Source organism: Panthera onca, chromosome E3, assembly GCF_046562875.1.
Source record: "Panthera onca isolate mPanOnc1 chromosome E3, mPanOnc1 haplotype 2, whole genome shotgun sequence".
NCBI lineage: Eukaryota > Metazoa > Chordata > Mammalia > Carnivora > Felidae > Panthera > Panthera onca.
Genome location: NC_138354.1, coordinates 1,242,498 through 1,267,870, shown reverse-complemented (window position 1 = coordinate 1,267,870; position 25,373 = coordinate 1,242,498). Strand labels below are relative to the sequence as shown.

Here is a 25,373-nt window from a genome sequence, read left to right as displayed (position 1 = left end):
TCCTGCTCCCTGGAGGCCCCAGCCCGGGGATGGGCAACACCTGTGGCACAGAGCCTCCCGGGGTCTGACGCCAGCCCAGCCCTTGGGCTGTGGCCTTGGGCAAATCCCCCCACCCCCGCCCGGCTCCACATCTCTGAAATGGGCCTGTCGGTAACACCCAGGGCTCAGGGTGGCCCTCGAGCAGCGTCCTACCCGGAAAGTGCTCAATAAATGACCTGTTCCGTGAACAGAGACGTGCCGTGATCCGGCCAAGGACGCACAGCCATCAGAGGCGGGGCCGGGCTTCCGTCGTCGGCCGGCCGGGTGCCGCTGCCTGGCCGCCCCCACCAGCCCCTGCGTGTGCTCTGTTTACCAGGGGCCGGGCGGGCCGGGCCTCATTACAAGAGGCTCCTATAAATGGCGTGAGGAGGATTAATAATGTATTTATAACACATCATCGTGGTAGCCGAAAATGATCTATAAATGTGCGGTAAATGTTTTATAATGTTTTTGTAACCCGTTATAAATGATAAATGGCGGACTATAGATGCTGGATCAAATATTTATAACGCATTGTGCGCGACGCCTGGCTGCTACAGTTCAGGAAAGCCATTAATAATAAAGTGGATGGAAATGTAAAAGTTACCGACATGCCCAGCAAAGCCATTTATAATGAAATGTAAAATTTGGCTGTTGGAAGCAACCCACGAGCCCTAGCCCCAGCACTGGCCAGGTTCTCCCGGAGCCCAGGAAAGGAGCGGGGTCATGAATTATTTGTGAAGTGTTCAGACGAGAATGTATACTATCCATAGCCATATAAATATGCTATTAATATACCCAAGGCAGCATGAATTATTCATTGGGCCTAATTAATTAATGGGTGGCCCCTTAAAATGAGGTGTCACAGCTTCTAGCCCCCTCTCCCGCCTGGAGCCACGGGCATGGCGTTGGCCTCCACAGCGCCTGAGCGAGCCCCTGGCCGACCTGACCGTGGCCTTGGGAAGTGGGGGGAGGGACAACCTTGGCTGTTCTGCGAAGCCAGTATGACCCCCCAGCTGTCCTCTCCGTGCAGGTCGTACGTGAGGGGGCTTCCGTCTACTCGGGGGGGGGGGGGGGGGCTCTGGCCACCTCTCCCCCACGAGGGTGCGTCTCCTACTGCCATGATTGCGTGGCCCCAGGCAGGGAGCCCTATTTCCACGGGGCACCCCTGGCCCCTTCCTCCCTAAACGCCCAGGGATGAGAGGCCCTGTGTGACCCTGAAGAGGTTCCATAGGGTCCCAGGGCAAACCAGTGTCTGACCGAGAACTCCAGCCCGGCCTCGGCCCGCCCGTCTCACTCCGTGTTTCCTGAGGAAGTCGGGGCGCCCGCTTCTGTGAGACGTTCCTGCAGCAGGGGTTCTGTGGGCAGGTCGGCTTGGGAACCCCTGTGCAGCGTGGCCGCTCCCTTGGGAGTCCTGGGGTACTGCAGGACATAAAGGCTCTGAGAAGTCCTGCAGGGAAAGCTGCAGGGCCAGGGCACCTCCCTTTGTTCTCTTGCCTCCCACCCCCATTCCCTCTTGCCCGGCTTCTCCCCCTCTGCCCCAGAGGCTCAGGCCTGCTGTGTTTGGGCGAGTGACCCCGACTCTGTTCCGGCCTGGCCCATCAGTCTTGGTCAAATCGGTTTCTTGGGGGCTGAATCCAGGTGACGGGTCTAGAGCACCCCGCCGCTGCGACCCTCCCCCGGGCCCTGTGGCCCACACGTCCCCCAGAAGCTAAGTGGACACACACGCTAGAGTTGGCTTCTGGATTGAGATTAGTGATGCCTCTGGCCCTGTCCCTCCTCGTCCTCCCAGGGTGGGTCCCCCACCATCACTGAGAGAAGCAGAATGTGCTGGAAGCAGGAGGTGGGGGAATCAAGACCGACCGGCCCGGAGGTCCTGCCCCCGACCAGGGCGGCCACTCGGGCGGGACGCCGGCCTGTGCTGACCCAGACTCCTCGGGTCCTCACCCCATGTCGGGGCCTGGTCTTCCCGGCTGAACAGGGGGTTCCTTCTCTTGTGGAACCTCAGTTTCTTGGGCTGCAGGATAGGTATGCAGCCTACTTTATCTAGTTTTTTTTTTTTTTTTTTGAGAGAGAGAGAGAGAGAGAGCACACGCTGGGGAGGGGCAGAGAGAGGGGAACAGAGGATCCAAAGTGGGCTCTGTGCTGACAGCAGCCATCCCGGTGTGGGGCTGGAACTCACGAACCTCGAGGTTGTGACCTGAGCCGAAGTGCGGTGCTCAACCAGCTGAGCCACCCAGGTGCCCCCGGACCACTTTTAAAGGGTGCTGTAGGGACACCTGGTGGTTCAGATAAGCGTCCGACTTCAGCTCAGGTCATGATCTCACAGTTGATGAGTTCGAGCCCCGCATCCGGCTCTGTGCTGACATCGTGGAGCCTGCTTGGGATTCTCTCCCTCTCGCCCTCTGCCCCTCCCCTGCTCTCTCAAAATAAATAAACTCAAAAAAGTTCTTTTAAATAAAGAATAAAGAGTGGTTCTATTCAAAGATAAAGTGGTTGTGAAAACTGATGGGCTGGAGGAGGGAGCCTGGCCCGCCCTGCTCCCTCCCCAGTTCCTCTGTGGGAGTTACACTCACCTTTCTGTAGTCCTTAGACCTTCATTCCCGCCTCAGGGCCTTTGCACGCACCATTCCCTGTGCCTGGGAAATTCTTTCCTGCCCTCCGACCACATCAGCTGTGCTTATCCTTCAGGTCTCAGCTGTCACGCTCCCTCCTCAGGGACGGCCCCTCCTGCCTTCTGAACCAAGACAGGGCCCTTCTTTTACCACCGAATGAGTGGCACTGCGTGTCCCCTTGGACTGCCGTCACAGGTGCAATTTTGCCTCCGCTTGCCTACATGCAACGGAAGAGGAACGCCAGCTAGCTGCTGTAACAAACACCCCCAAGTCCCAGCAACTGAGCCCAGTGCACGTTAACCTCCCCCTCGTCCAGAGGCCAACACAGCCGTTCCTGGTCAGCCTAGCCCTGCAGTGTCCCGTGCGTGCGGCCAGCAGGCAGGGAAGATGGTTAGTCTGGAGGTATACATATCACCTCCATCAGCCAGAACTCAGTCACACGCCCCCCTCCCTCCGCACCTGCAAGGGAGGCTAGAAAATCGGCCCAGGCAGAGAAAAGAGTGAATGCAAAGGTCCTGAGGCAGGAACATGAGCCTGTCTGAGGGGTGGTTGTAGGAGGAGGACAGGTAGGAAAGACACCGACTGGAGGGAGGGGTGGATGGCCCGTCATAAGGACCGTGCTTTCCTCATGCGTCAGGTGGGGGTGCAGAGGAGGGCTTTGGGCAGGTGTGGCACACCCTCACCCCCGCTGTTACAGATTTTGTGTTGAGAATGGATTGTAGGTGGCAAAGCGGCCGCGGAGGCGCTGTTAGAGGGTTTCTGTAGAAATCCCGGCTCATACCAGGTGGTGGCTCTGGCCGGTTTTCTGCTGGACTGCGTGTGGGCATCGAGAGGACAGGATGACAGGGGCGCCCCGGGCTTGTGGCCTGAGCAACTGGCAGGAAGGAGCCATCAACGACTGCGTGGCTGGCCACGGGTGGGGCCTGTCTGGGGTCCTGGAGGAGTGGCTGAGTTCAGGGGACCAGTAGGTCAGAGGCTCTGAGGCCAGAAGGGGAAGGGGGGGTGCGTGGGGAGGGTGAGGTCAGGGAGCGGCAGGGGTGATAAGGGCCAGGAGGCGTGACAAGGGGCCTGGACTTTACTCCAAGTGCTGCCCAGGTCAAGCAGGAAAGCGCCTGGCCAATTGGCTCTCTAGAAAGATCCCTCAGCTGCTGGGGAAGGGTGGACTATGGTGGCCAGAGGGGGGCAGCAGAAAATGGGTGGGCTAAGGGGTGTGCTGGTTTGGGGGTCCCGGAGGGGAGCAGGTATAATGGAAAGACATGAAGTGCTCATGGGGACACTACACTGTCCCCAAAGGAGGCTGCGTGGTGACCGGCAAGGCAAGAGTGCAGCTCAAACTCCCGAAGACCAGACCTCTGCCCGCCCCTCCCCCCCCAACTTCCTTCTGAGAGAGGTGGGCCTCAGGCCTGTCTGCCCCTCCTGCACCCGTGGACCCCTGCCGCCCCCGCCCCCACCGCCCTTCCCTTCCTCGCTGGTTTTTCCAGTTCTCCCAACTGCTGCCCTCGGAGTCAGGAAAACCCTGTTCGTTCTAGGTTCCAGGACCAGCCACCCCTCTGGCTGAACCAGCAGGACATCGTCCTTTGTCCTACTGCTGGGAAAGCCCCAGCGGGGCAGGGCCGGGCAGGGTCCTGACCGCCTTGAGCCCAGGGCCGGGAGCTCCCTGTCTAGCACCTGCTTGCACACCCCCTCCCCACAGGTCTCACTCACACTGTTAGGCAGCTGGGTGTCCACCCCTCCGGGCTGGGCCACAGGAAAGAGCTGGAACGCCACGTGCTGGCTCGGCCCCGAAGCCGTTTCTGCTCCTTCTAGTGGGCACAGAGCGGCCTCCCTGCAGCCCTGCCAGGGGCCAATCAGGAGGAAACACCTTCCTTCCCGCAGGCCATGTCTGGACAAGCCTTGGGGCCTGGTGGCTGAGGTCATCTCACATTTCTGCTGCCCACTGTTTCCCGGCTGTCCATCTGCGAGGCCACAGCCAGGGCTCCACAGAGAATGTGGCCGGGTGACTGGGGCCCCCACAGGAGGTACCCAGTGGAAAGTCAGAAACATCAGGCCAGCATGACCCCCGAGGGGCGTGGAGCCCCGGAACAGCCCGGTGGACAGGCCCCAGGGGGCAGACTTGTGGGGGACAGCCCGCCCCGCCCCGCCCCCGCCAGCTGGCCTCGCGGGCACGCGCCCCTTTACCAGCCTCAGCTGCGCTCTGGAAACCGAGAGGCCGGGCTTCGCCTGGACCCCCGCCAGCAGGAGCACCCAGGAGGAAAAGTCCTCTGGAAGCCCAGAAACGCGAGGGGACCTCCCGCGCTGGGGTGGGGGCGTCCTCCCGGGAGGCCAGGGGTGCCCAGGGCCGAAGACTGGCCCGACCGCCCCACCGTTTATTAGCCTCAGTTTCCCCGTCTGTAGAGGGGCTTTGTCCTGCACTTCTCCACGAGGGGGGGCGGCGGGGGGTGGGGGTGTGTGGGGTTGAAAAGAAAGTCCGACGCCGCCCGGGAGCCCTGGAGGCCAGGACCCCGGGACAGGGGCGGGAAGGCGGGTGGGCGTGGCTCCGGGCGGGGGCGGGACCTCGCGGGGCGGGCCCTGGAGGGGGCGTGGTCGGCTCGAGGCCGTTGTCTGCGCTCGGGACTGGGTGGGGCGGGGCCTGCAGGGGGCGGGGCCGTGGCCCTTGGAGGCGGGCCTCGGGGGCGGGGTCTCGCCGGGGCAGGGGGCAGGGGGCTGGGGGCGGGGCCGGCGGGGTGGGGCGGGGCCTGCCGGGGGCTGGCTCGGGCTGCACTCCCGCCGGTCGCGCGGCCGCGGCTCCTCTTCGTCTCCAGGCTCGGGGCCCGGGGCCGGGGCCGGGCTCGGGCGGCGGGTCGGAGCCGGGGGTCGGCGGCGAGGTCGGCGGTCCGGCCGGTCGGCGCGGGCGTCGGTCCGCGGCTCCGGGAGGCGCGGTTGGAGCCCCGGGCCGCCGGGGCGCGCGCGCTGCCCGCATGGCCGCCATCAAGGCGCTGCAGCAGTGGTGCCGGCAGCAGTGCGAGGGCTACCGCGACGTGAGCATCACCAACATGACCACGTCGTTCCGCGACGGCCTGGCCTTCTGCGCCATCCTGCACCGCCACCGGCCCGACCTCCTGTGAGTGCACCTCGGGCGGGGAAGCTGAGCCCCAGGCTGCTGGCGCCGGGGAGCGCGGGTGGGGGAGGGCGCGCGGAGCGGGGTCCTGCGGGCATGACCCGCCCGGTGGCCTCAGTTCGCCCGTCCACCAAGCGGAGCTGGGCCGGAGCCAGCCCTGCCGGCCGCCCCCGCTGACTTAGTCCGTGAGTCAGGCCGGCGTCCGGACTCCGGCCACAGCCACTCCTCCCCGCGCGTCTCCCTGGGAAAGGGCCGGCGGGGCTACCCTTCTGCGCCGCCTGAGAGCCCCGCCGCCCCAGGGACCACTCACCGCATCAGGGAGTGGGTTACTCGGAGCTTCAAGGGCGCTATGCCCTTGACCCTGCCCCAGCAGGTCCAGGCACCTTTGGGAATGCAGCCCAGGGGCGCCGTGGGGGAGGGGCCGACGCAGAGCTGGAAGCCCCAGACTTCCCCGGGTCTTGCCGGCAGGCCTGCCGGGGCACCTCAGGGTGACAGGGTATGAGATGGGGGCTGAGCTCCCATCCCCCGGAACCAAGGCACGTGGGCAGGGGAGAGGACTAGGGCGACTCCCCAGGGAGGGTCTTGGAGTGGTGGCTGGCACTTGTTGCTGGACCTTGTCCCCACCTGGGACCCACCCCACCAGTTATTCACTCAGCAAACGCTCCGGCTGGGCTGCTGGGACCTGGCTTGCTGGGACAGAGCTGTCCTCAGAAAGCCACCTGCCTCCTGGAAACAAATGTTTAAAAGCATTCTGAGAAGTCGTGGCTGGTTCCAGGGGTGGCTTGGCGTGCGCGTTTGCCAGGGAGGTCTCAGGGTTGCGAGGGGCCAGAGGCAGCTCCTCAGTGAGGCCTCTCTCTGTACAGATAGGGAAACTGAGGCCCAGAGACGAGACACCCTTGTTCAGGTCTCAGAGCACATCTGCAGAGCCAAGGCTGGCACTTGGGGCTCCTCCCCCTCACCCAGCTGTAACCTGTAGTCCCAGGCACCCTACCGGGAAGCTAGTCTTGAGAAAGAGGCCTGCACGTATTTCCTCCTCCTGCCCAAGGTTGTGAAAGACATTTGTGGAGCTTCATGGGGAGTCGCCCCATGTGGTACTTGGGCAGCAGTGTGTGCCCCCTGCCCAGGGATGTGCCTGGAGGCAGAAGACGTTGGGCAGTGAACACCCTAAGCTGAGCTTTGATGGGGAGGTGGGCTGGGGATGGGACCAGGAGAGGAGGTGGACAGGCCGAGCCCCCCCCCCCCCCCCGGGTGCGGGCAGGTCCCTGGTGAGGCTGGCTGGGGACTGAGCCCAGGCAGCCTGGAGGTCCGCACAAGTCTGCAATTGTAGGGAAGTAAGGTACGGCCGTCTGCTGGCCGGGAGCCTTGGGACCACATCACAGGTATAACTGGAGAGTTGGGGCTTTTCGGAGCCCCTGGAGCTTCTGTCTGCTTCTAGCAGTGCTGGTTCGGAGGCCCGTGTGTGTATGTGTATATGTGTGTATGTGTGTATGTGTGTGTGTGTGTGCGCGCGCGCACGCGCGCACGGGGCACTTGAGCCTGTCCCAGCATGCACTGCCTGAGCATGAGCACAGGCTCGTGCACGTGGGTGTGTACCACGCTGGCACAGGCGGGCGTCCTATAACTGTTCATTTAACCGTTAATGAGTTTCTCCTCTGTACCCTGCACTGCATACTGAATACGGTGGACTTGGCCCCTGCCTCAGGGAGCGGCATTGAGGGCGTCTGGTAATCTCAGTTACTGCTGCCTTGGTCAATGTCCATCTGTCCCCACTGGGCTTTTAGTTCCAGGAGGGTGGGACGTCTTTTTTGTTCCCTGCTTATCCTCAGCGCCTGGAACTGTATCTGGCACGACAGGTGTGCGGTGGGTAGGAGCACAGAGTTGGTACAGACAGAGCTATTACGGTTGAGGGCTTGCACTTGGGACTCTGCAGATACAGTAAAAGTTTGGCAGGTGTCCTGGCAAGGTGGGGGCCCTGCAGGTCCCTGTGTGCAGGAGGGAGGGGAGGAGGCCGGGGGTGCAGGCAGGGGGGTAGCAGTAAAGAAGAGGTGCCGGGTGCCGCCCTCCCAGGGTCGCCTCCAGGGCCGGACTGGGGGCGACCCCCCACCCCCATGCTCCCCATCCTTCGGAGACCCTCCGGCGGCAGCTGACTTTGCCGCCAGGAAGTCCTTCCCTGCGCCTCATGTCCAGCCTTCCTGCTGCACAGAAGCTGCTTCCTCCCTGCGGCCTCCTCGGGAGCAGCTGTGAAGGAGCCGGGCGCCCAGCCAGACAGGTGGCGATTGTGCTACGCTGACGCTAAGTCCGCTTGTGCTTCTGCCTCCGCCCATGAGATCGTGCGGCCCTGCTCCGGGAGGCACGTGTGACCTGTGGTGGCCCCGCGGGGACACCAGGAGGCGAGCATGGGTTGGGAGGTGGGCCCACCCAGCGAGGCCCCACTGGGAGTTAGCCGGGCAGCACCAGCCCGGGCCCCTGGGGTCTCTCACATCGGCCTCAAGGAAGCCCGCTGCTCTGCCCTCGGGTCTGTTTCCCTGGCTATGCCGACCTCTGCCCAGCAGGCAGGTGAGCGCAGGAGCTGCCCGGGACAAACAGCCCCCTTCCCACTCGGGGCAGAAAACCTGTAAGGGCTGGGCTCCTGCCCCTTCTGGGCTGACCAGAGGGGGCTGAGGGCTTCAGGGGACAGGCAGGAGGCAGGGGTGGCAGCTCCCGCCAGGGAGGAGGGGCAGGAGCCCTTCCGGGCAGCAGGCACAGGGCTTCCGTGGGCTCCTCCTCCTGGGCCATCTGTAGGGGGAGCGGACAGACCAGGCCGGTGTGTCAACAAGGCCGGTGGGGGCGGGGGGGGGGGGGGGTTCCTGCTGCACACTCGCTGGGCCTCCCAGACCCTCAGGCCCATGGGGAGGGGCACCTGGTCTTTCTCCAGGTCCCTCCAGCCTGGGAGGCCGATGTTAGGTGTCAGGGCTGGGGCACAGCAGGGGCTGGGGGCTCTCCCCCTGGCCATGGCAGGGCTCCCTGAGAACCACATGCAGCCCGGAGTCAGGAGAGGCCCCCCACGCAGATGCTCGGAGACACCACTGTTTCTCTTCCTGGCCCGGAGCGGAGGGTGGGCTGGGCCCAGGCGGCCGGGCTGGCCTCTCCTCCCACGCCGGCCTCTTGGCCAGCAGAAAGCCTCCTGGGGACAGAGGCCTTCTGTTCCCCAGCCTGAGGGCCTGCTTCCCGGGCCCCCGCCACCGCCTTCCGGCCAGACTCTCCAGAATGGACACAGCAGGGGCTGCGGGCACCCTGTGACGCCCCACTCAGGCCACCGCAGAAGCCCCAGGGCTGACTCTCTCAGATGGGCCCTGCCCTGGGCCAAGGTTGGGGGTCAGGGTTTGCTCCAGCCTGGCAGTGAGGCTGAGGTGTCTCACTTGCCCACTAGGTGCAAGGAGGGCGGGGCCTGGGCCCTGCACCCACCCCAGACTTTCTCCCTGGGGCCTTGGTACCTCGTCACGTCCCATGTCTCCCCGGGCTGTGCACTCTACCGCAAGGTCGGTGTGCCCAGCGTCTCCCTCCCCACTGCCGTGTGGCTTCTGTCTTGTCTCTGTCCCTCTCCATCTCTGTGGAGACAGACGCATCTCTGAGATGTGTCTCCCCTCTTCCTGTCCGCTCCCCTTCCCACTGGGATTAATTCCAGATGTGCTGAGGGTGCCTGGAAAAGGCACCTTCCCAGCCCAGCGCCCACCCCCCACGTGGTTGCGTTTTGTTCCAGGAAATAAACAGCGTGAGGTCAGCTCTCCAGGAATTTGGAAGGGGGTACACATTCCCAAGGGCCCCAAAAGCCCGGGGGCCGGAGGCTGGCTGTCTCAGCAGTGTGAGGTCAACAGTGTTGGTCAGACGTGGCCAGGGGAGGGCCCGTGCCTCAGCTCTCTGGGCCACGCCAGGCCAGGCCAGGGCTGGACGCACGCTGGCACCTGGCACACGGCCGACAGGTCAGCGTTTACACGACGCCCACATAGACCCAATGGGTGCGTTCACTGGCTCACATTGAAAGAATAGACGCCTCAAAAGTCCCCTCCTTTGGCAAGCATTGGAAGAACTCATTCATCAGAGAGCATTTATAGTGCACCAGCTGTATGCAGGTACCTTGGAGTTTTACCAGAAAGAACCTGAATTCAAATTACAGGAGTTTGACTCAAACATGATCTAACTTGGGGAGTGCCCTGGGCCGCAGCCGCCTCGCCAAGGGCCAGCGAGGGCGAAGCTCGTGCATGCTGGTCCAGCAAGGCCTTGCACACAGATTGGCCGCCTTCCGGAGGGTTGGCCAAAGCTGGGCTGTCTGTCTGTCAGGCCTGCCCTAGGAGGCTGAGTCAGGTGCCCGAGGGCAGCCTCCTCCTGAGGCTCTAGGCCTCTCCCCCTTGGCTGTGGACGGCCATTGTCTCCCCTTTGTGCGTGTCTGTGTCCTGATTTCCCTTTTTATAAGGACGCCAGCCATTTTGGATAGGGCCCACCCTCCTGACCTCATTTTAACTGGATTCTGTCTATAAAGAAGACCCTGCTTCCAAAGAAGGTCACATTTTGAGGTTCTGGGGATGAAGACTCCAACAGATCATTTTGGGTGGGGGGCACGGTTCAGCCCTTCTCAACAAGAGTCCTCCCCGCACCCCCCCCCCCCCCCCCATGGCGGAAAGCTGGTCACACCGGGCTTCCTGAGAGGGATGGGCGTGGTCTCTACTTGGCTCTCTCTGAAGGGGTTTGCAAGGCAGCTCAGTCCAGAGATTTCTGCCAGCGCGCCGGCCCCAGAGCTCCAGGCCAGGCGGCCTCAGGGACAAAGGCGATGCCGGCTGAACCCCATGCTGCGGGGGATGTGAGCTCATGGGGCCGCCAGCCAGAGGCAGAGAAGTGTCCACTCAGGGACCTGCAGGGTGCTTGCAGGGAGGGACCCCGGTGGGGTGTGTCAGGCAGGGAAAGTGTGTTCCAGCCGCCCAGAACAGCGTGAGCCAAGCTTGGGAGGCTGGGAGGGCAGGACCCTCCGTAGAGAGCTTGGTTCAGGAGGGGTGTGAAAGCCATGAGACTGGCCAGGGTGGTCCAGCCCCACTGTGGAGGCCTTGAGGGCCCAGGGAAGCGGCTGGGACAGGGTCCTGAGGGTGGTGGCCCTTGAACTTGAGTGGGAAGGCAATTCTTTCTGCAGCTTCAGACCCGCACCCCCTTGACCTGCTCAGCGGGGGCTGGCACCACTATTGTGGGCACCGGGACCTACCTGGAGTGCTGAGATGCTCACTCAGGGTCCGGGGGAACAGAGGGCCCCCACGACATCTGCCGGATGCAGCCACTGCAGCCCCCTCCCCAAGGCAGATGCAGGGGGCAGGGGACCTCCTTCTCCTGCATGTTTGGAGACAAAACAGAGCTTGTGACCCTGCCCTCCTGCCACAGGGGCATCTTGCTGAGACACGGCCGTTTGGGTCAGTGACCCGGGGCAGGTCTGGAAAAGAGATTGAACTTTCAAAGGGATGGGGTGGGGGAGGGTGGGAAGCCACTGAGATTGGAGGCCGGGGCCTGCCAAGAACCCCTTGGGGCGATGCCTGGAGACGGGCCACTCCACGCGCCATGGACACTGGTGGGACAGACCCAGGGTGAAGCGCTCATGTGGCCTCGATGATGAAGCAGGAGGCTGCCATGCCCACCCCCTCTGGCCATGTCTATCTGGAGACAGAGCTGCCCGCCATCTTGTCCTTGCACAAAAGCACCCTCTGTGCTCACGGGGTGGTCTTAGCATCTGGAACACGTTACCTGGGAGGTGGTCCAAACGGAAACGGTGAGGTTTCCCCAAAGCCAGCCAGGGTGATGGACGTGGGGCTGGAGGCCGGCAGGGGGTCCTCCTAGGAGGGAGGTGGGCCAACGGCAGCCCCGTCCCGTCCCTGCCACGTGGCCCGGGGCCCTGGCCCTGCTCTGTTGGGACCCGCTGCGGCCGGGCCCCCCCCCAGCCTGTGGTCAGAAGCTGCTGTCCCCCTCTCAGATGGGCACCGTGGCCTGAGAGAGGAGAGGGCTCCCCCAGGGTCCGACGGTGCAGCCTGGCTGAGTCGGGACGCAGATTTCAGCCCGAGCCCTTCCCCACACCACAGGGCTTCCCGAACAATCCAGTGCATACCCCACAGACGGCAGAGAGGACAGACAGATGGGTATTTGAACGGCCCTCCCGGAAACGTCAGCCTGCATCCGGCCGAGCCCCTGCTGGGCCTGGCTGTGTTTTCCGCTCTGAGCGACCCTGCAGGGCTGCAGTGGGCTGAGATGTGCCCGTGTGGGTGTGGGCACCGAGTCCCGGGCCAGCCTGGCCCCGGTGCAGGGCTTGCCTGAGTGTCTGAATGTTGGCTTTGCTCTTGGCCTCTCCAGGAAGTCCCACTATCCAGGCTGGGCCAGCGAGCCCATTCGTGGCTGCTGTGTGGCCTCACTCCTTCCCAGCTGCCGCTCCCGGCCTCGGTTTCCCTATTTCAGCAGGATCACCTCTGAACTGCTTTGGACATCTATATTTTTGTCTTCCAGAAACTTTGATGCTCTCAGGAAGGAAAACATTTATGAGAACAACAAACTGGTGAGTGCCCCCTGTTCCTGACTCAAAGCTGGCTTGGTGGGCCTGCCCTGTGCCGGCACCCAGGTCCCGTGGACCACCCTCGGGCACCTCCGGGGGCAGCTGTGGTAGTTGCTGCCAGGGCAGATGAGCACATGGAGACCGGAGGCGCGCTGCCGAGTTCCGCAGCCGGTCCTGAGCCGGGTGACCCCAACCTCAGAAATAGCCTCCAGTCTGATGCCCAGGCCCTCCCGGCCCCCTTTTTCCTGCCGGGGAAGGAAGGGGTTGCGAGTAGCTCAGCGGGGTCCAGATGTGGCTCTGGGAGGATGGGGCCCTTGGCTTGGCCCTTCCCCACCCTGTGGGGACCAACCGCCCTGAGCTGGACTGTCAGACTGGCCGCCAGGGTCTCGAGCACACTGCCTGTGGCCGCTCTCTGCTGGCTGGCCAGGCCCTGCCCTGTCCTCGCCTCAGTTTCTTTGCTGCACAATTAGCCCCATTATCTCGATGGGCTGACGCCCAGAGGGGCAGGCAGACGCACGCCCTGCGGCCGCGGGTCCAGAGCTGGCTTTCCAGCGGGGGTGACGGGGGTGACGGACGGAGCCCTGCAGGTCAAAGCTGCGTGTCCCATGCGGTCCCTGCTCGCTAGTGGACGATTTCAATTTAAGTTTAACTGAATTAAGAAGAAATAAGATGACAACTTTAATTTCTCGGCAGCACTGTCCACACTTCAAACATTCCCATTGGACAGCTTGAAAGAGAGCTGGTCCATCGTGACGGAAAGTTGTGCTGGGGCACTAGCGCGCGTGTGCGGGAGTGAACACGTGGGGACAACGGAGTGGAAGTGTATGCCGCCATGGTCTTCATGAGCGGGGCAGGGCAGGCCTCTGCAGTGACAGTGGGCCCTGTGGACTCTTGGAGGAGGGGCGGGCCTGGTGGGGGTACTGCCAGGGGCCAGGGCTCTAGGCAGGAGGGCACCTGGCTAGGAGGAGTAAAGGGGGGCGGGGGGGGGGGGGGGGGGGCGGCCAGAATGGGGGCGTGACCGGAACAGAGTGGGGTGTGGCTGGAATGGAGGGGGCGTGTCCATAACAGTGTGGGGCGTGACCAGAGCAGAGGGGTGTGGCCATAACGGAGTGGGGGCGTGGCCAGAACAGAGTGGGGGTGTGGCCGGAACATAGTGGGTGCTTGGCCAGAGCAGAGCAGGGTGCGGCCAGTAAGCCAGTAGAGTGGGGCCTGGCTGGAACAGAGTGGGGGTGTGGCTGGAACGGAGGGGGCGTGGCCAGAACGGAGTGGGGGCGTGGCCAGAGCAGAGGGGTGTGGCCAGAACGGAGTGGGGGCGTGACCGGAACATAGTGGGGTGTTTGGCTGGAACGGAGTGAGGGCGTGACCGGAGCGGGAGGAGGGGGTGCGGCCGGAACAGGGTGGGGGCGTGGCCACAGCAGAGGGGGGTGTGGTGGGAAGAGTGGGGGTGTGGCTGGAAGACTGAGGGCGTGGCCCGAACCGAGAGGGGGTGTGGCCGGAGCAGGGCAAGGGAAGCACTTGGCTTCCTCCCTGGGGGCTGCTGTGCTGGCTGCGCTCGGGGTCTGCAGGGTCTATGTTGACAGTGGGGTGGGTGGTGAGAAGACGCTGGTGGCAGCAGGAGGAGTCAGATTTGGGGTGTATTTTGAAGGGGAGTCAAAGGAGATTGGAGGTCTTTGACCTGAGTGTGGAGGGACATCACCGCTGGGCGGGCTTAGGTCTGGGAGGGCTCAGGAGCCCCGTTTCGTACACCTAAAGACCCAGGTGTCACCCTCAGACTTTGCAAGGGCGTCACAGCAGTTTAGGGGAAGGGTCCAGATGGGGACTTGAGGGTTGTCAGGTGAGGGATGGGCGTCTACAGGCAGGAGATGCCAGGCTGGCCAAGGCTGAGACCCACTCCCCAGCAACTTCAGTCCTGTGTGGTCGCACTATGATCCCCATTGTACAGACCGGTAAACTGAGGCTCAGGGAGGTCATGTCTGAGCAGACCTTGAACTTCGAACCCAGAGCTTCCTGGGCCTGACGGGGTTTCTGGTCTCCTTCCGGGAGGAGCTTGGTGGCCTGGCTGAGAGGGAGGGGGGGATGTCTCCCAGCCCACCCGTGCTGACTACTCCCACTCCCACCCAAGGCCTTCCGTGTGGCCGAGGAGCAGTTGGGCATCCCGGCCCTGCTGGACGCTGAGGACATGGTGGCCCTGAAGGTGCCCGACCGGCTGAGCATCCTGACCTACGTGTCACAGTACTACAATTACTTCCATGGACGCTCCCCTAGTGAGTCGGGGCTGGAGGCCTCCTCTGCCAGCTCAGCACCGGCTCCCAGCACTGCCCGGCGGGGGGGCGGGAAGCGGGAAGCCAGTCTGTTCTGGCACCCCTCTGGTGCCGCACATGTGGGGCCCCCCATGATCCCCATGCTTCCCCTCAGGGGAGCACGGCCCCCCATCGTGCTGCTGCAAGGGTTGAGCAAGGGTCCAGGTGTGCCCGGCCCCACACCCACTTGTCCACTGAACGCATGAACCCAGATCCTGCCTGTCCTTCCCCTCTGGGCCTCGGTTTGCCCATCTGCACCCCTGAAGCCTATGCCCACAAATCTTGCCTCAGGCGGCTTGGCGGACCCCAGGGTGGGCTCCCGGGCCTGACTCCAGAGGCCCTCACTGCCCCCCCCCAACCCCCCACATTTGGCCTTACAGACACCAAGCTAACCCTGGCCGGGTGGGTCCTCCGGGCAGGGTCATGGCCGGGCCCAAGGGAATTGATTCCAGCTGCTTTATGCACCCTGAAGCTCAGCCACTGCCCTCCCCCCACATTCCTCATCCAGCCTTAGAAATCCCCGGAACAACTCTGGGCACAGGACCAGCCCCGCCTTGATATTTCCACTTTGTGCAGAAACAGAAAAGTCCCATTTCTCCCGACCCAGATCAGGGCTCTCAGAGCCAGAGGGAGGGGCCCGGGTGAGGCCAGGCCCCTGCTGGGAATGTGCACTTGTGGTTGCTGGGGCTGCCCCTCCCAGGCCCCCAGAACAGCAGGAGCTGCCCCTCCCAACACCCCCCGGCTCCGGGCCCCGTGTTGGGCACTGGCATCTGCAGGGCACCCAGAGCCGGGGTGGGCCCAGATGACTTCAGAGCCTGACCCTCTGTGTCTCGTGCCAGTTGGGGGCATGGCCGGTATTAAGCGGCCCCCGTCGGGCTCCGACGAGGAACCGTCTGGGAAGAAGGCCCTGCCCCAGCTGGCCAGACCCTCACCCACCCCAGCCCAGGGCCGGCCACCGTCTCCAGCCAGCACAAAGCCCGCCACCCAGTGGAAGGATGGGAGCTCAGAGGGCCCCCTGCGGAAGACTGTAAGCACCCCCGGCCCTGCCTTCCTTCTGGCTCTTGGGACTGAGTGTGGCCTCTCCACCCTGGGCACCTGGGATTGGGGACCCTTGGGTCCCTGGCGCGGCCTTAGCTGCTGTTTATCAGGAACCCACCGGGATTGACTCCACGAGCTCCTTCAATCCTGTGTGGTCGGGATATGATCCCCGTTGTACAGATAGGTCAACTGAGGCCCAGGAAGGTCTAGGTCTGCTCTGAGCAGGGCTAGAAACTTGAACCCAGAACTTTCTGGTTCCTAAGCCGTTTCTGGCCTCCCAGGTGGGTCAGGAAAGAGCCCTGGGTGTGTCCTTCCTGCCTGTCCAGCGCTTTAGGGTGCCCCCACTTTCAGAGGTGGGGACGGAGGACGAGTGACATGCTGTGGTTGGGCGCCCCCTGCTGTCCAAGGGACTGGAGCAGCCGGCGGCCGCAGCCTTAAGATTGCTGGGGGCGGGCGGAGCAGCAGGAGGGCCCGAATCTGTCTCCTGTTCCCCCAGACCCTCGAGGTCAGGCCCCAAAGCCCCTCTCCTTGGGCCGGGCTGCAGACCTTGCACTTGGGAGTCCAGCTGGCCTGGGCATGGGCCATCCTGGCTGCGCCTGGCAGGCAGCTATCCTCGGGGCCTCAGCCCTCTGGTCCAAGCAGCGGGATCTTCTTGCCGCGGATGAGGCAGCTGTCGGGAGGGAGGGCTGGGGCACGCGACCTACGCTGGCCTGGGCCGGGGGCTCAGACATGTCAGCTGCCCCCTCCGCCCCCGCCCCCCCCCCCCCCCAAGGGCCAGGCCTCGGCGGGCAGCTCCATCAGCAGCACCTGTGGCGTCTGTGGCAAACACGTGCACCTCGTGCAACGACACATGGCTGACGGGAGGCTCTACCACCGGAACTGCTTCAGGTAGGGCCTGTGCACGTGCACGTGCACGTGCGTACACGCGCACATTTGTGAGCACGCGTGTGTGCCGGGCCGCGTGTGCGCGTGTACATTTGTGCACGTTTGCACGCGTGTGTGCGACTGCACCTGTGCGTGAACGTACATACGTGCACGTTTGTGAGCCCCTGTGTGCTGACAGGCACAGATGCCTCCTGGGTTTCTGAGCCCCCAGCAGGATCCTCGCGGAGTCTGCGGCTCAGAACGGTCGCTGTGCGTGAGGAGGGGTGTCCGCTGGACGAGCAGACGCCGGGCTCCATGAGCGTGCGCTCCCGGCAGAGTGTGTGACGGAGAAGTGCACGCCGGCCCGGAGCCTGCTCACGGGTCCTCCTCTGCCCTGCACCAGGTGTAAGCAGTGCTCCAACACGCTGCACTCGGGGGCCTACAGGGCCACCGCCGAGCCCGGCGTCTTCGTGTGTCCCAGCCACCACCCCGAAGCCACCTCTGCAAGCCCCACGTTGCAGCGCTTGGCCCCCCGACAGCCCAGGGCTGTCGCCTCGGACTCCAAGCCGCCCAGAGCCCCATGGAAGGCCCGAGAAGCAAATGGGCACAGAGACACGGGGACAAAGGCCAGGCCGGCGGCCTGGGAGCCTGGGGTGGGCAACTCAACTCCCAAAGGTGTCGCCCCCACTACGACTGAGCCTCGGGCCACCGCCTCCTCCCACGTCCACGCAGGGAGCCCAGCCGGGTCCTCGGCGGGCCCGCCGGGTGGCAAAGCCAACGTGCCCGTGGCCAACAGTTCCCCGAGAGGGTGGTCGTCGCCGGGACAGGACAGGGCAGCAGTCGGCCCCCACCCTGCCGCGACCCCAAGTGCCCCAGACTCTCGCCCAGCCACGCCGCAAGGCCGGGTGACCCCCCGAGGGGCAGCCCCCCAGACCAAGCTCAGGTTGGGCCCAGTGTCTCCGGTCCCGGCAGACACCCCGGACTGGACCCCGTCGGCCTCCAGGACACAGCAGGCCCGGGAGAGTTTCTTCCAGACGCCCGCAGCTGCCCCCAGCCCAGCTGGCAGGGCCCCAGCTCCCGCGGATGTGCCTTCTGGGGACGGCGGCAGGGAACAGGCACTGAGCTTCCTGCAGAAGACCCTGCCGGGGCTCAGGGACACCGGCGCTCAGGAGCCTGGCAGGTGGGTGGGGGCAGGGGCGGGGGCAGCCAAGGAGGGTTCCAGGCCTGGCCTGGCTGTAGGACTGACTGTGGGGCTGTGTGCCCCAGCCTCAGTTTACTCAGCTGGGAGATGGGGAAAATGAGATGGGACCCAAAGTGCCTGGTGGTCGGCGGGAGGGGGGCGTGCCGGACACACTCTTGGGGGCCGCCGCCTGGCACATCCTGAGCCCCACCTGAGGACCCCCGATGGGGAGCCAGAGGCCGTGAGTGCTCGTGAGTGGTCCCGGTGTCGAGTCTGGCCTCGGCGGAGCTCAGCCCCCCCGCCCGTGTCGCACACCGGACACAGCAGCCTCTGACGGGTCAGACGGTCCCTGCGGTAGTTTCCCGAGGCTGCTGGGACACACACCACACGCTGGGGGCTAAAGCAACACAAAACCGTTCTCTCCCAGTTCCTGAGGCCCGAAGGCTGAACTCTAGGTGGCCTTCCGAGTAGATCTGAATTTGGGGGGGGTGCCACTCACCACACGACGGTGGCCTAGTGAGTGAGGGGATCGCGTGCCAGGCTGGCTGCTACCGCTGTGCCCGCCGCCTTGTGCTGACCCTTGTTTTGGGGGGAGCATTCTGACCCCTCTGGATCAGCTGGGGGTGCCCAGGGAGGGTGAGCCTGCCCCCCTGCTGCAGGCCGGGGGATGTCCGAGCACCTGGGGGCCAAGGCTGCTTGGCCGTGTGAGGGCTCTGCGTGGGGGACCCCCTCCTCCTGGCTGCCCTGGGCCCAGAGAGCAGCAGGGAGAGAAAGTGGCTTCAGAGGGAGAACAGGGCACAGAGCAGCGGCCCTGGCTGGAGGAGGCGCCCAGCTTGCCGCCCTGGGCCCTGCTCGGTGCCCGCAGCCCTGCTCCCTGCACGCAGGTGTGCCCCAGGGGATGCAGGGCCGCCCAGTGATAAGCAGCCCTGTGGAGGCCTCGAGCGTGTTGCTGAGGGTGGGGCTAGGCAGGCCCGGCTGGTCCACGGCTCTGGGCAGGGTGCCCACAGTGAGCCCCAGGTGCCTCTAGGCAGGTAGATGGAAGGGGGGGCCTCGGGGGGCTATCCCACGCCCCACGAGGGGTGTGTTTTGGGGTATTTTAATCTCAGCCGATGCCGAAATTAAACAGGAAGGTAAAATCAGGTGCCGCTATACAGCTGTGTCAGAAGTGGGTGCCCTTGGCCTGTCCCTCGGAGGGGCTATCTCCCTCAGGAGGGTGGGCATTAGGAACCAGCTGCCAGGGGAGGCTGAGGGGCTTCTGCCTGGGAGGCATGGTTGGAAGGGCTCCTGGATCCACCTGTGCCTGATGCCTCCTCTCTCACCTGTAGGCCCTCCCCAGTCACCTCCCCTGCTCTGAAATCCTATACCAGAACGGAAGGGCCACGAGCAAGTCCAGCGGCCAAGCTGTCACCGCTGGCATCTCCCCAAGCCCTTAATCCCCCTGCGAGGACTGAGCCACCAGCCCCCCTAAGCAGAGGCACCACCTCGCAGGCTTCCCCACCACCCCAGAGCTCGCCTGTATCCTCGGGGGCTGGCAAGGCGGGTGCTGGCTCCAGGCTGAAGCCGGAGGTCCCACTGGCAAAGGGTAAGAGCTCCCCCGATGCGGGCTGGGGTGGGGGAGCCCGGGTCTGCCACTGCGCTCCCCGGAGATCTGCCGGCTTCTGGCCTGGCGCCCAGGCTCCCGCTCCGTGTCCCCGTCGCTCACGCCGCTCCACAGCGGCCGCCGGCCCTCGCTCTCTCCCGGGTCCGCCTCACTCCAAGTTAGCGGTGGCAGACGCCCCTCGGCGTGGCGCGGCCAGACGGCCACCGCTCACCCGCCCCGCCGTCCCAGCCCGACAGCGCCGTGTCCCCAGTGACGGTGTGGGTGGGCAGGCAGCTACCGTGCTCCTGCTCTGCCCCGGCCACGGGGTCACCGCCTCCCACGAGGCTCTACATCCACGGTTCCCGAGTATGTCTTTCCTTTCTGCCCTGTTCCGACGATGGTGCCCTGTGCTCTGAGGGTCCCGAGGCCCCCTGGACACGGGGCCCCGCCTGGAGCCCGGAGCCCCCTTGGACCGCATCTCGTTTCATGGCCTCACCTTCCTGGGCTGCTCCTCACGCTTTTTTGCGGAAATACAGAGGTGGCTCTCTTCCGGGCGCCTGGACGTCTCTTAGTGCTGCGCAGTGAGCCGGGCTCAGAGAGCACCCCGCGCAGAGGGTTTTGCCGAGCTCGCTCCTTTGGCTGAGCCCCCATCATGAAAGCCACTCCGTTCTGAGCCAAGGGGGCCTGCCGACGGGCTATCACGGCTTAGCCACACGCCCGGCAGACGCACAGCTCACTCGGCATCCGCGGGCCTCACCTGGCCACACCCTCACCCATTTGGAAGCAGGGGAAGTTGAGGCTCAGAGAGGGGAGCGATTCCCCTGAGCACACACAGCACAGGTGGTCAGGCTTGAAGTCCTGAGCCCGATTCCCAGCCGGACTCCTTCCCGTGAGCCGGGCTGCTCTGTGTCCACCTGAGAGGGGACGGCTGCAGGCAGGTGGAGGCGGGGAGATCCAGCCTTTCCCAGCAGACCCCCCTTACCCGGAACCCCCCCCCGCCCATGACCTGTGTCCCTGCCCTCACCTAGGCCCCAGTGCCAGCCCCCAGGAAGGCCAGGAGGACGGGCCGGCAGGATGGAGGGCCCGCCTGAAGCCTGTGGAGAAGAAAAACCCTGCTGAGAGGTGAGGGGTGGGTGGGGCCTGAGCGGTGGCCTGTCGCCCAGGGCTAGCACCGGGCCTGGCACACGTCAGCAGACGCCTGCAGGTAAATGACGGCACATGGACCGACTGAGGCACCCGTGGGAGGGGTCTGTGCACAGCCGCCCGGACCTCTCTCCCGTAGCAGAAGCCAGTTTGCAGCAGCCCGAGCGAGGTGGGGGCCGTCACACCGGCCTGCATTCCCTTCATGTAGCTGGAAGGTTGGGAGGGTGGGCAGGGGGATGACAGCCATGGGCTGGTGGGTGCCCACCAGGCCTGAGCCCGGAGCGGGGAAGGGGCTCGGTTAGGACGGGGAAGGGAGAGGCTGCCGCAGCCTTCCTTGAGCGAGGCCACGGGTACCCTGGCCAGACAGTCACACGCGCCCACCCCGGGGGCCGGACGCGCCGGTCCAGGGTCACCGTACAGAGTGGTCGCCCCCCCGCGTAGTACGATGCCCAAGGGCAGGCAGCACACTTGGGGACCTGCCCCAGGGCGGGTGTCTGGGTTCCGGGGCGCATCAGCTGAGCACGTGCTTCCACCCACAGAGCTGCGTGTGTGTGTGAACACGCACCTGTGTTCTGGGGGTTCACAGCCGGTCGGGTGCGTGTGCTTGGAGCTGTGCCGTGGGCTCCTTCCTGGCCTCCAGCGTGGGGGTGTGGGGGACGGCCCGTGCCCCCCTTGGCTGACCCCCTGCCCTCTGTCTAGGCGTCCGGAGTCGAAGGAGCCACGGGTCCTGGGAGAGCCTAGGGCGGGCGAGGCACCCGGGAAGGTCCCTGGGAGCTCTGCGGGGCACGTCCACACCCCCCCGGCCCCTCTTGGGCCTGAGAGGACACGGGGCGCAGCGAGCCCTGGGCCCGGCCTCTCAGGTAATACTGGGCGGGGACCCGGCCCCGGGGTGCCCGAGGAGCTGGTGTGGGGGTGGCGGCCTATGCGTGCCTTTACGCTTGCACACGTGTAAGCGTGGCTGTTCCCGCACACTCAGCTGCCCCTGGATCCACATCCAGCCCCCACACTTCTTCCTGTGTGACCTTGAGCGGGTCTCCAGCCCCCTGGGCTCATCTGCCCCTGTGCTGTCGAGGGTACAGACCTCCCTCCCTGTGTGGACGTGGGCACGGGGCTGTGAGGACTGACCCCATGTTGGCCTGTGGGGCCCCGGGTTGGGGAAGCGGCAGGGGGGAGGGCGACGAACCTGCTGGCTCGACACGTGACCCTGTCCCCTGCCCTCGGGCAGCTGCATCCCCCTCCCTGTCCCCGGCCCCGACCCCAACCCACCGCAGGAAGCTGGCTGTCCCTGCCAGCCTGGACGTTTCTGGAGACTGGCTTTGTCCTGAGCCCCGGGAGCAGGAAGCCGCAGCCGGGAGCTGGAAGAAGGAGAAAGAGAAGCCCCCTGCTCAGGACGCACCAGGTCAGCCCCGAGACACCGGCCCCCATGCTATCTGGGATGCAGAGGAAGGGGCTCATCTGAGGAGGGAGCGTCTGGTGGGGTTTGCAGGGTGACGAGCCCACGGGGCCCAGGACAGAGGGAGGGCAGCAGCCTGGGGCACACCTGCAGCTCTGAGCAATGCAGGCGGGAGGGGCGGCCGGGAGCCTACGGGACCTGGGACCCAGCCCCCAGCACTTCCCTGCCATCGCCCACCGGACAGAGGCCCCGGCTCCTCCCGGCACCCTACTGGCCTGGCGATGATGGGGCGTTCGCTCTCGGCAGCTCGCCGGATGGGGTGTCCGGCTGCTGACCCGGGGGCGGGTGGGGACCGAGGTCGGGCGCGGTGCACTTCTCACGGCCTGCTGGGTGGGGCGGGGGCATCCCGGGCAGGCGGGATCTGGGTCGCGTTGGGCCTGGCGCCCCCAGGTCCAGGAAGGAGACTTGTCTTGCCCTCTCCAGGGAGGCCCGTGAGCTCGGCCGGCGCCCCCACCCTACCTGGCAAGGCAGTGACCAGCGCCAGCAAGGTGAGTGGGCCAGGGTGCAGGTGGGTAAGGTGCACGGCCCGGCCTCTCCGACCGCCCCTCAGCACCCCTCTGTCCCCAGCTGCACCCTGACTACGTGCCCGAGGAGATCCAGAGACAGATGCAGAACATTGCCAGGCAGCTGGACGCCCTGGAACTCAAGGGCGTGGAGCTGGAGAAGCGTCTGCGTGCGGCCGAGGGGGGTGAGCCACGTGCACGCCGCCCCGGGCCGGGCCAGCCCCCTCCCGCGTGCCCGGCCTGACCCGTCCCTGCCCCCCTCCCCAGATGCCTCGGAGGACGCGCTCATGGTCGACTGGTTCCAGCTCATTCACGATAAGCAGCTGCTGCTGAGGCAGGAGTCGGAGCTGATGTACAAGTGAGGGGTCCTTGCCCGAAGGGCCCTCCCCGACGTGGCCGCCGCCTCCGGGTGCAGGCTGGGCTCAGGCCGCGGGGCGGCCGGCCAGGCGGGGCGGGCCTCACGCCTGTGTCCCCTCGGCAGGGCCAAGGACCAGCGCCTGGCAGAGCAGCAGCTGGACCTGGAGGGGGAGCTCCGTCGGCTGATGGCCAAGCCCGGTGCGTCCCGCCCACCACCGGGAGCCCGGCCCGCCAGGGGTGGCGCTCAGTCCTGGCCGCGGGCACGGACGTGGCATTCCCAGGCCCCTCCAGCGGGCTGCCTGGGTGGCCACCCCTTGGGGAGGCTCATGGGTTGTGGTTATGGCACACATTCTGGAGCCCGGGGTCGAGTCTGTGCTCCCCCACGCCTGGCTGTGTGTCCTTGGCCGGGGCACTCGACCCCTCCGTGCTTGCAAAGTGGGGACACTAGCCTCCACCTCCCTCAGCCGCAGCGACTAAGTGAGCTAATATGTAGGCGCACACAGCCCAGACTAGCGTGGCCTGTCGGTTTTGTGGATGGCGTGGCCGAGGGCCCGGGGCAGGGGCTCGGGTCCCGGCGGTCCCGACTCTGCCTTTCCTTGCCGTGGGATGGGGCAAGCAGCGCCAGGTCTCTGATCTGGTCGTTCTTCCACTCATCCCTCCACCCGTCCACCCATCCATCCACTCATCTGTCCATCCATCCATCCGTCGTCGACTCACTGGTCCGTCCATCCATCTGTCCATCCAGCACTGCCAGGAGTTCACTGCAGAAGGGCAGGCTCTGTCCAGTTGCTCCCAAGACCCTCCCCCCACCTCCAGTGGAGGAGCCTGACCCTGAGGAGTGGGGACAGTGTGTCCCTGAGCAGGTTGGGACGGCAGGGCTGCCGCTGAAGGCAGGCTGTCCCTGCAGAGAGTCTGAAGTCCTCCCAGGACCGACAGCGGGAGCAGGATCTGCTAAGCCAGTACGTGAATACGGTGGATGACCGCAGCAGCATTGTGGACGTCCTGGAGGAGGACCGGCTCAGGTGAGGGCGGGGTCTTGGGGCCCAGGTGATGGGCGCCAGAACCCTGGCTCCTCCGTGCCAGGTCTGGACTGGCCACCTCATGCTCGGAACCTCCCCCCCGCCCCATCGGCAGGAAGGTCCAAGACCCCGCCGTGTGCGTCCCGCAGGCGGGGGCGCTGAGCCCAAAGGCAGACCCCGCCTAGGCAGCCCGACTCAGAGGTTCTCCCCGACAAAGCCCCTCGAGCCCCGTGTTCCCCGACCCTCGGGGGTCAGCGCCTGCTGACGGAGTTTCGCAAGGACGGAAACGTTCTATGCCGCGACTGGCTCACCGTGGCAGCCACAGGTGGCTACTGGGCACTTGCAGTGTGACCCGTGCAACAGAGGAGAGAAATTTACACTTTTTTTTTTACTAAATACACACAGCCACCTGTGTCTCCTGGTGCTGCGCTGGGCCGCCAGCTTCGTGACCACCCCGACGGGGCGTTTCTGTCCCCATGTGTAAATGAGGGGCCTGCCGAGGCCACGCAGAGTCAGTGGCCGAGGTTCTTAAGACGCGTCCCTCTATGAGCTTGCCCCCAGGTCCTCCTAGGGCTCGTCTGTCCCCATGGCACGGACGAGGGTCTGGACCCAGAGAGGGTCGGCCGAGGGGGCGGGGAGAGCAGCTGATGCAGGTGTCAGGTGGGCTCAAGGCTCGGGCATGAGTCCGACAGAGGCCCGCCACCCTCACTGCCACACCGCCCCCGTTTCAGAGAGCAAGAGGAGGACGAGGTGCTTCAGAACATGATCCAGAATCTGGGTAACTGTGGGAGCGGTAGGAGCCGGGCCTCCCGTGGGGTGGGTGCCAGGCCCCATCTGGCAGATGCGGCCTGAGGACAGAAAGGCTCACCCCAAGGGAGCAAGCTTCCTATCGCTCGGAGGAGCCCCAACCGGCAGCTCCTGATCCTGTGGTCGGGGCGAGGGGCGTGGCCGGTGCCGGGGGTGGGGGGGGCTCTAAAGGCCGGCGCGTAGGTGGTTCCCACGAGGGAGGGCGGAGGGGCTGGCTTCCTACAGGCTCCGGGGGCCCGGGGAGGGCTCTGGTGGGTGGGAGGGAAGGGCGTTCTCGGCAGGGGCAGTGTCCTCAGTGTCGTCCCCCCCCCCCCCAGACCTCCACAGAAGCAGCGGGGACCAGAGGAAGAACCCCAAGTTCCGCTTGTCCAGGATCTGGTCCCTGAAGGGCAGAAGCAAAACCCCTGAGTGAGCTGCCTGGCGGGGACACAGGACCCTCGCCCTTGACCCGGACAGGGCCGGCACCGTGGGGGTGGGGACCTGGGCCACCCTGTCTGTGGGGTCTGAGCGGTCTCAATAAAGAAACTGACCACGTGGCCTGGCTCCCTCTCCTGTGCGCCACGGGCTCCCGGGCGGCCTGGAGGTCGTGGCCGGCATCCAGTTCTGTGCCAGCGTGGACGTGTCTGTGGCCTTGAGCAGGCGCTGACCCTCCCTGGGCTGGCCTGGACCCTCAGAGATGGGCATTTAAGCTGCTTCCTGGCCCGGCTCCAGGGACAGTTGCCGGGCACAGAGCGAGTCTGTGCCAGCTTCACTCAGGTGCGGGCCCCACGCACGATCTCCAAAGCTCAAGATCTGTGACCTTGGCCTTTAGGGCGGAGGTGAGCTATGCCCTGGGCTGGAAGCATCA

The 25,373-nt window shown here is 65.2% G+C and overlaps 1 protein-coding gene across 3 annotated transcripts; it reads left to right on the top strand.

Annotated features, from left to right (window-relative positions):
* The first annotated feature begins 5,379 nt into the window (after positions 1-5,379).
* On the top strand, positions 5,380-25,062 carry MICALL2 (MICAL like 2). 3 transcript variants are annotated; one of them, XM_081791645.1, is made up of 17 exons: positions 5,380-5,733; positions 12,238-12,286; positions 14,406-14,547; positions 15,423-15,610; positions 16,394-16,509; positions 16,889-17,665; positions 18,991-19,247; positions 20,273-20,366; positions 21,087-21,247; positions 21,613-21,786; positions 22,264-22,328; positions 22,408-22,528; positions 22,611-22,701; positions 22,825-22,898; positions 23,608-23,722; positions 24,451-24,497; positions 24,844-25,062. In XM_081791645.1, exons 1-17 carry the CDS (start codon positions 5,591-5,593, stop codon positions 24,936-24,938), a joined length of 2,709 nt encoding a protein of 902 aa, XP_081647771.1. In that variant the 5' UTR covers positions 5,380-5,590; the 3' UTR covers positions 24,939-25,062. The 3 variants fall into 3 exon arrangements, with proteins under 3 accessions (XP_081647771.1, XP_081647772.1, XP_081647773.1); XM_081791646.1 differs by having other exon boundaries at positions 5,381-5,733; positions 17,489-17,665; XM_081791647.1 differs by lacking the exon at positions 16,889-17,665 and having other exon boundaries at positions 5,381-5,733.
* Positions 25,063-25,373: the final 311 nt, after the last annotated feature.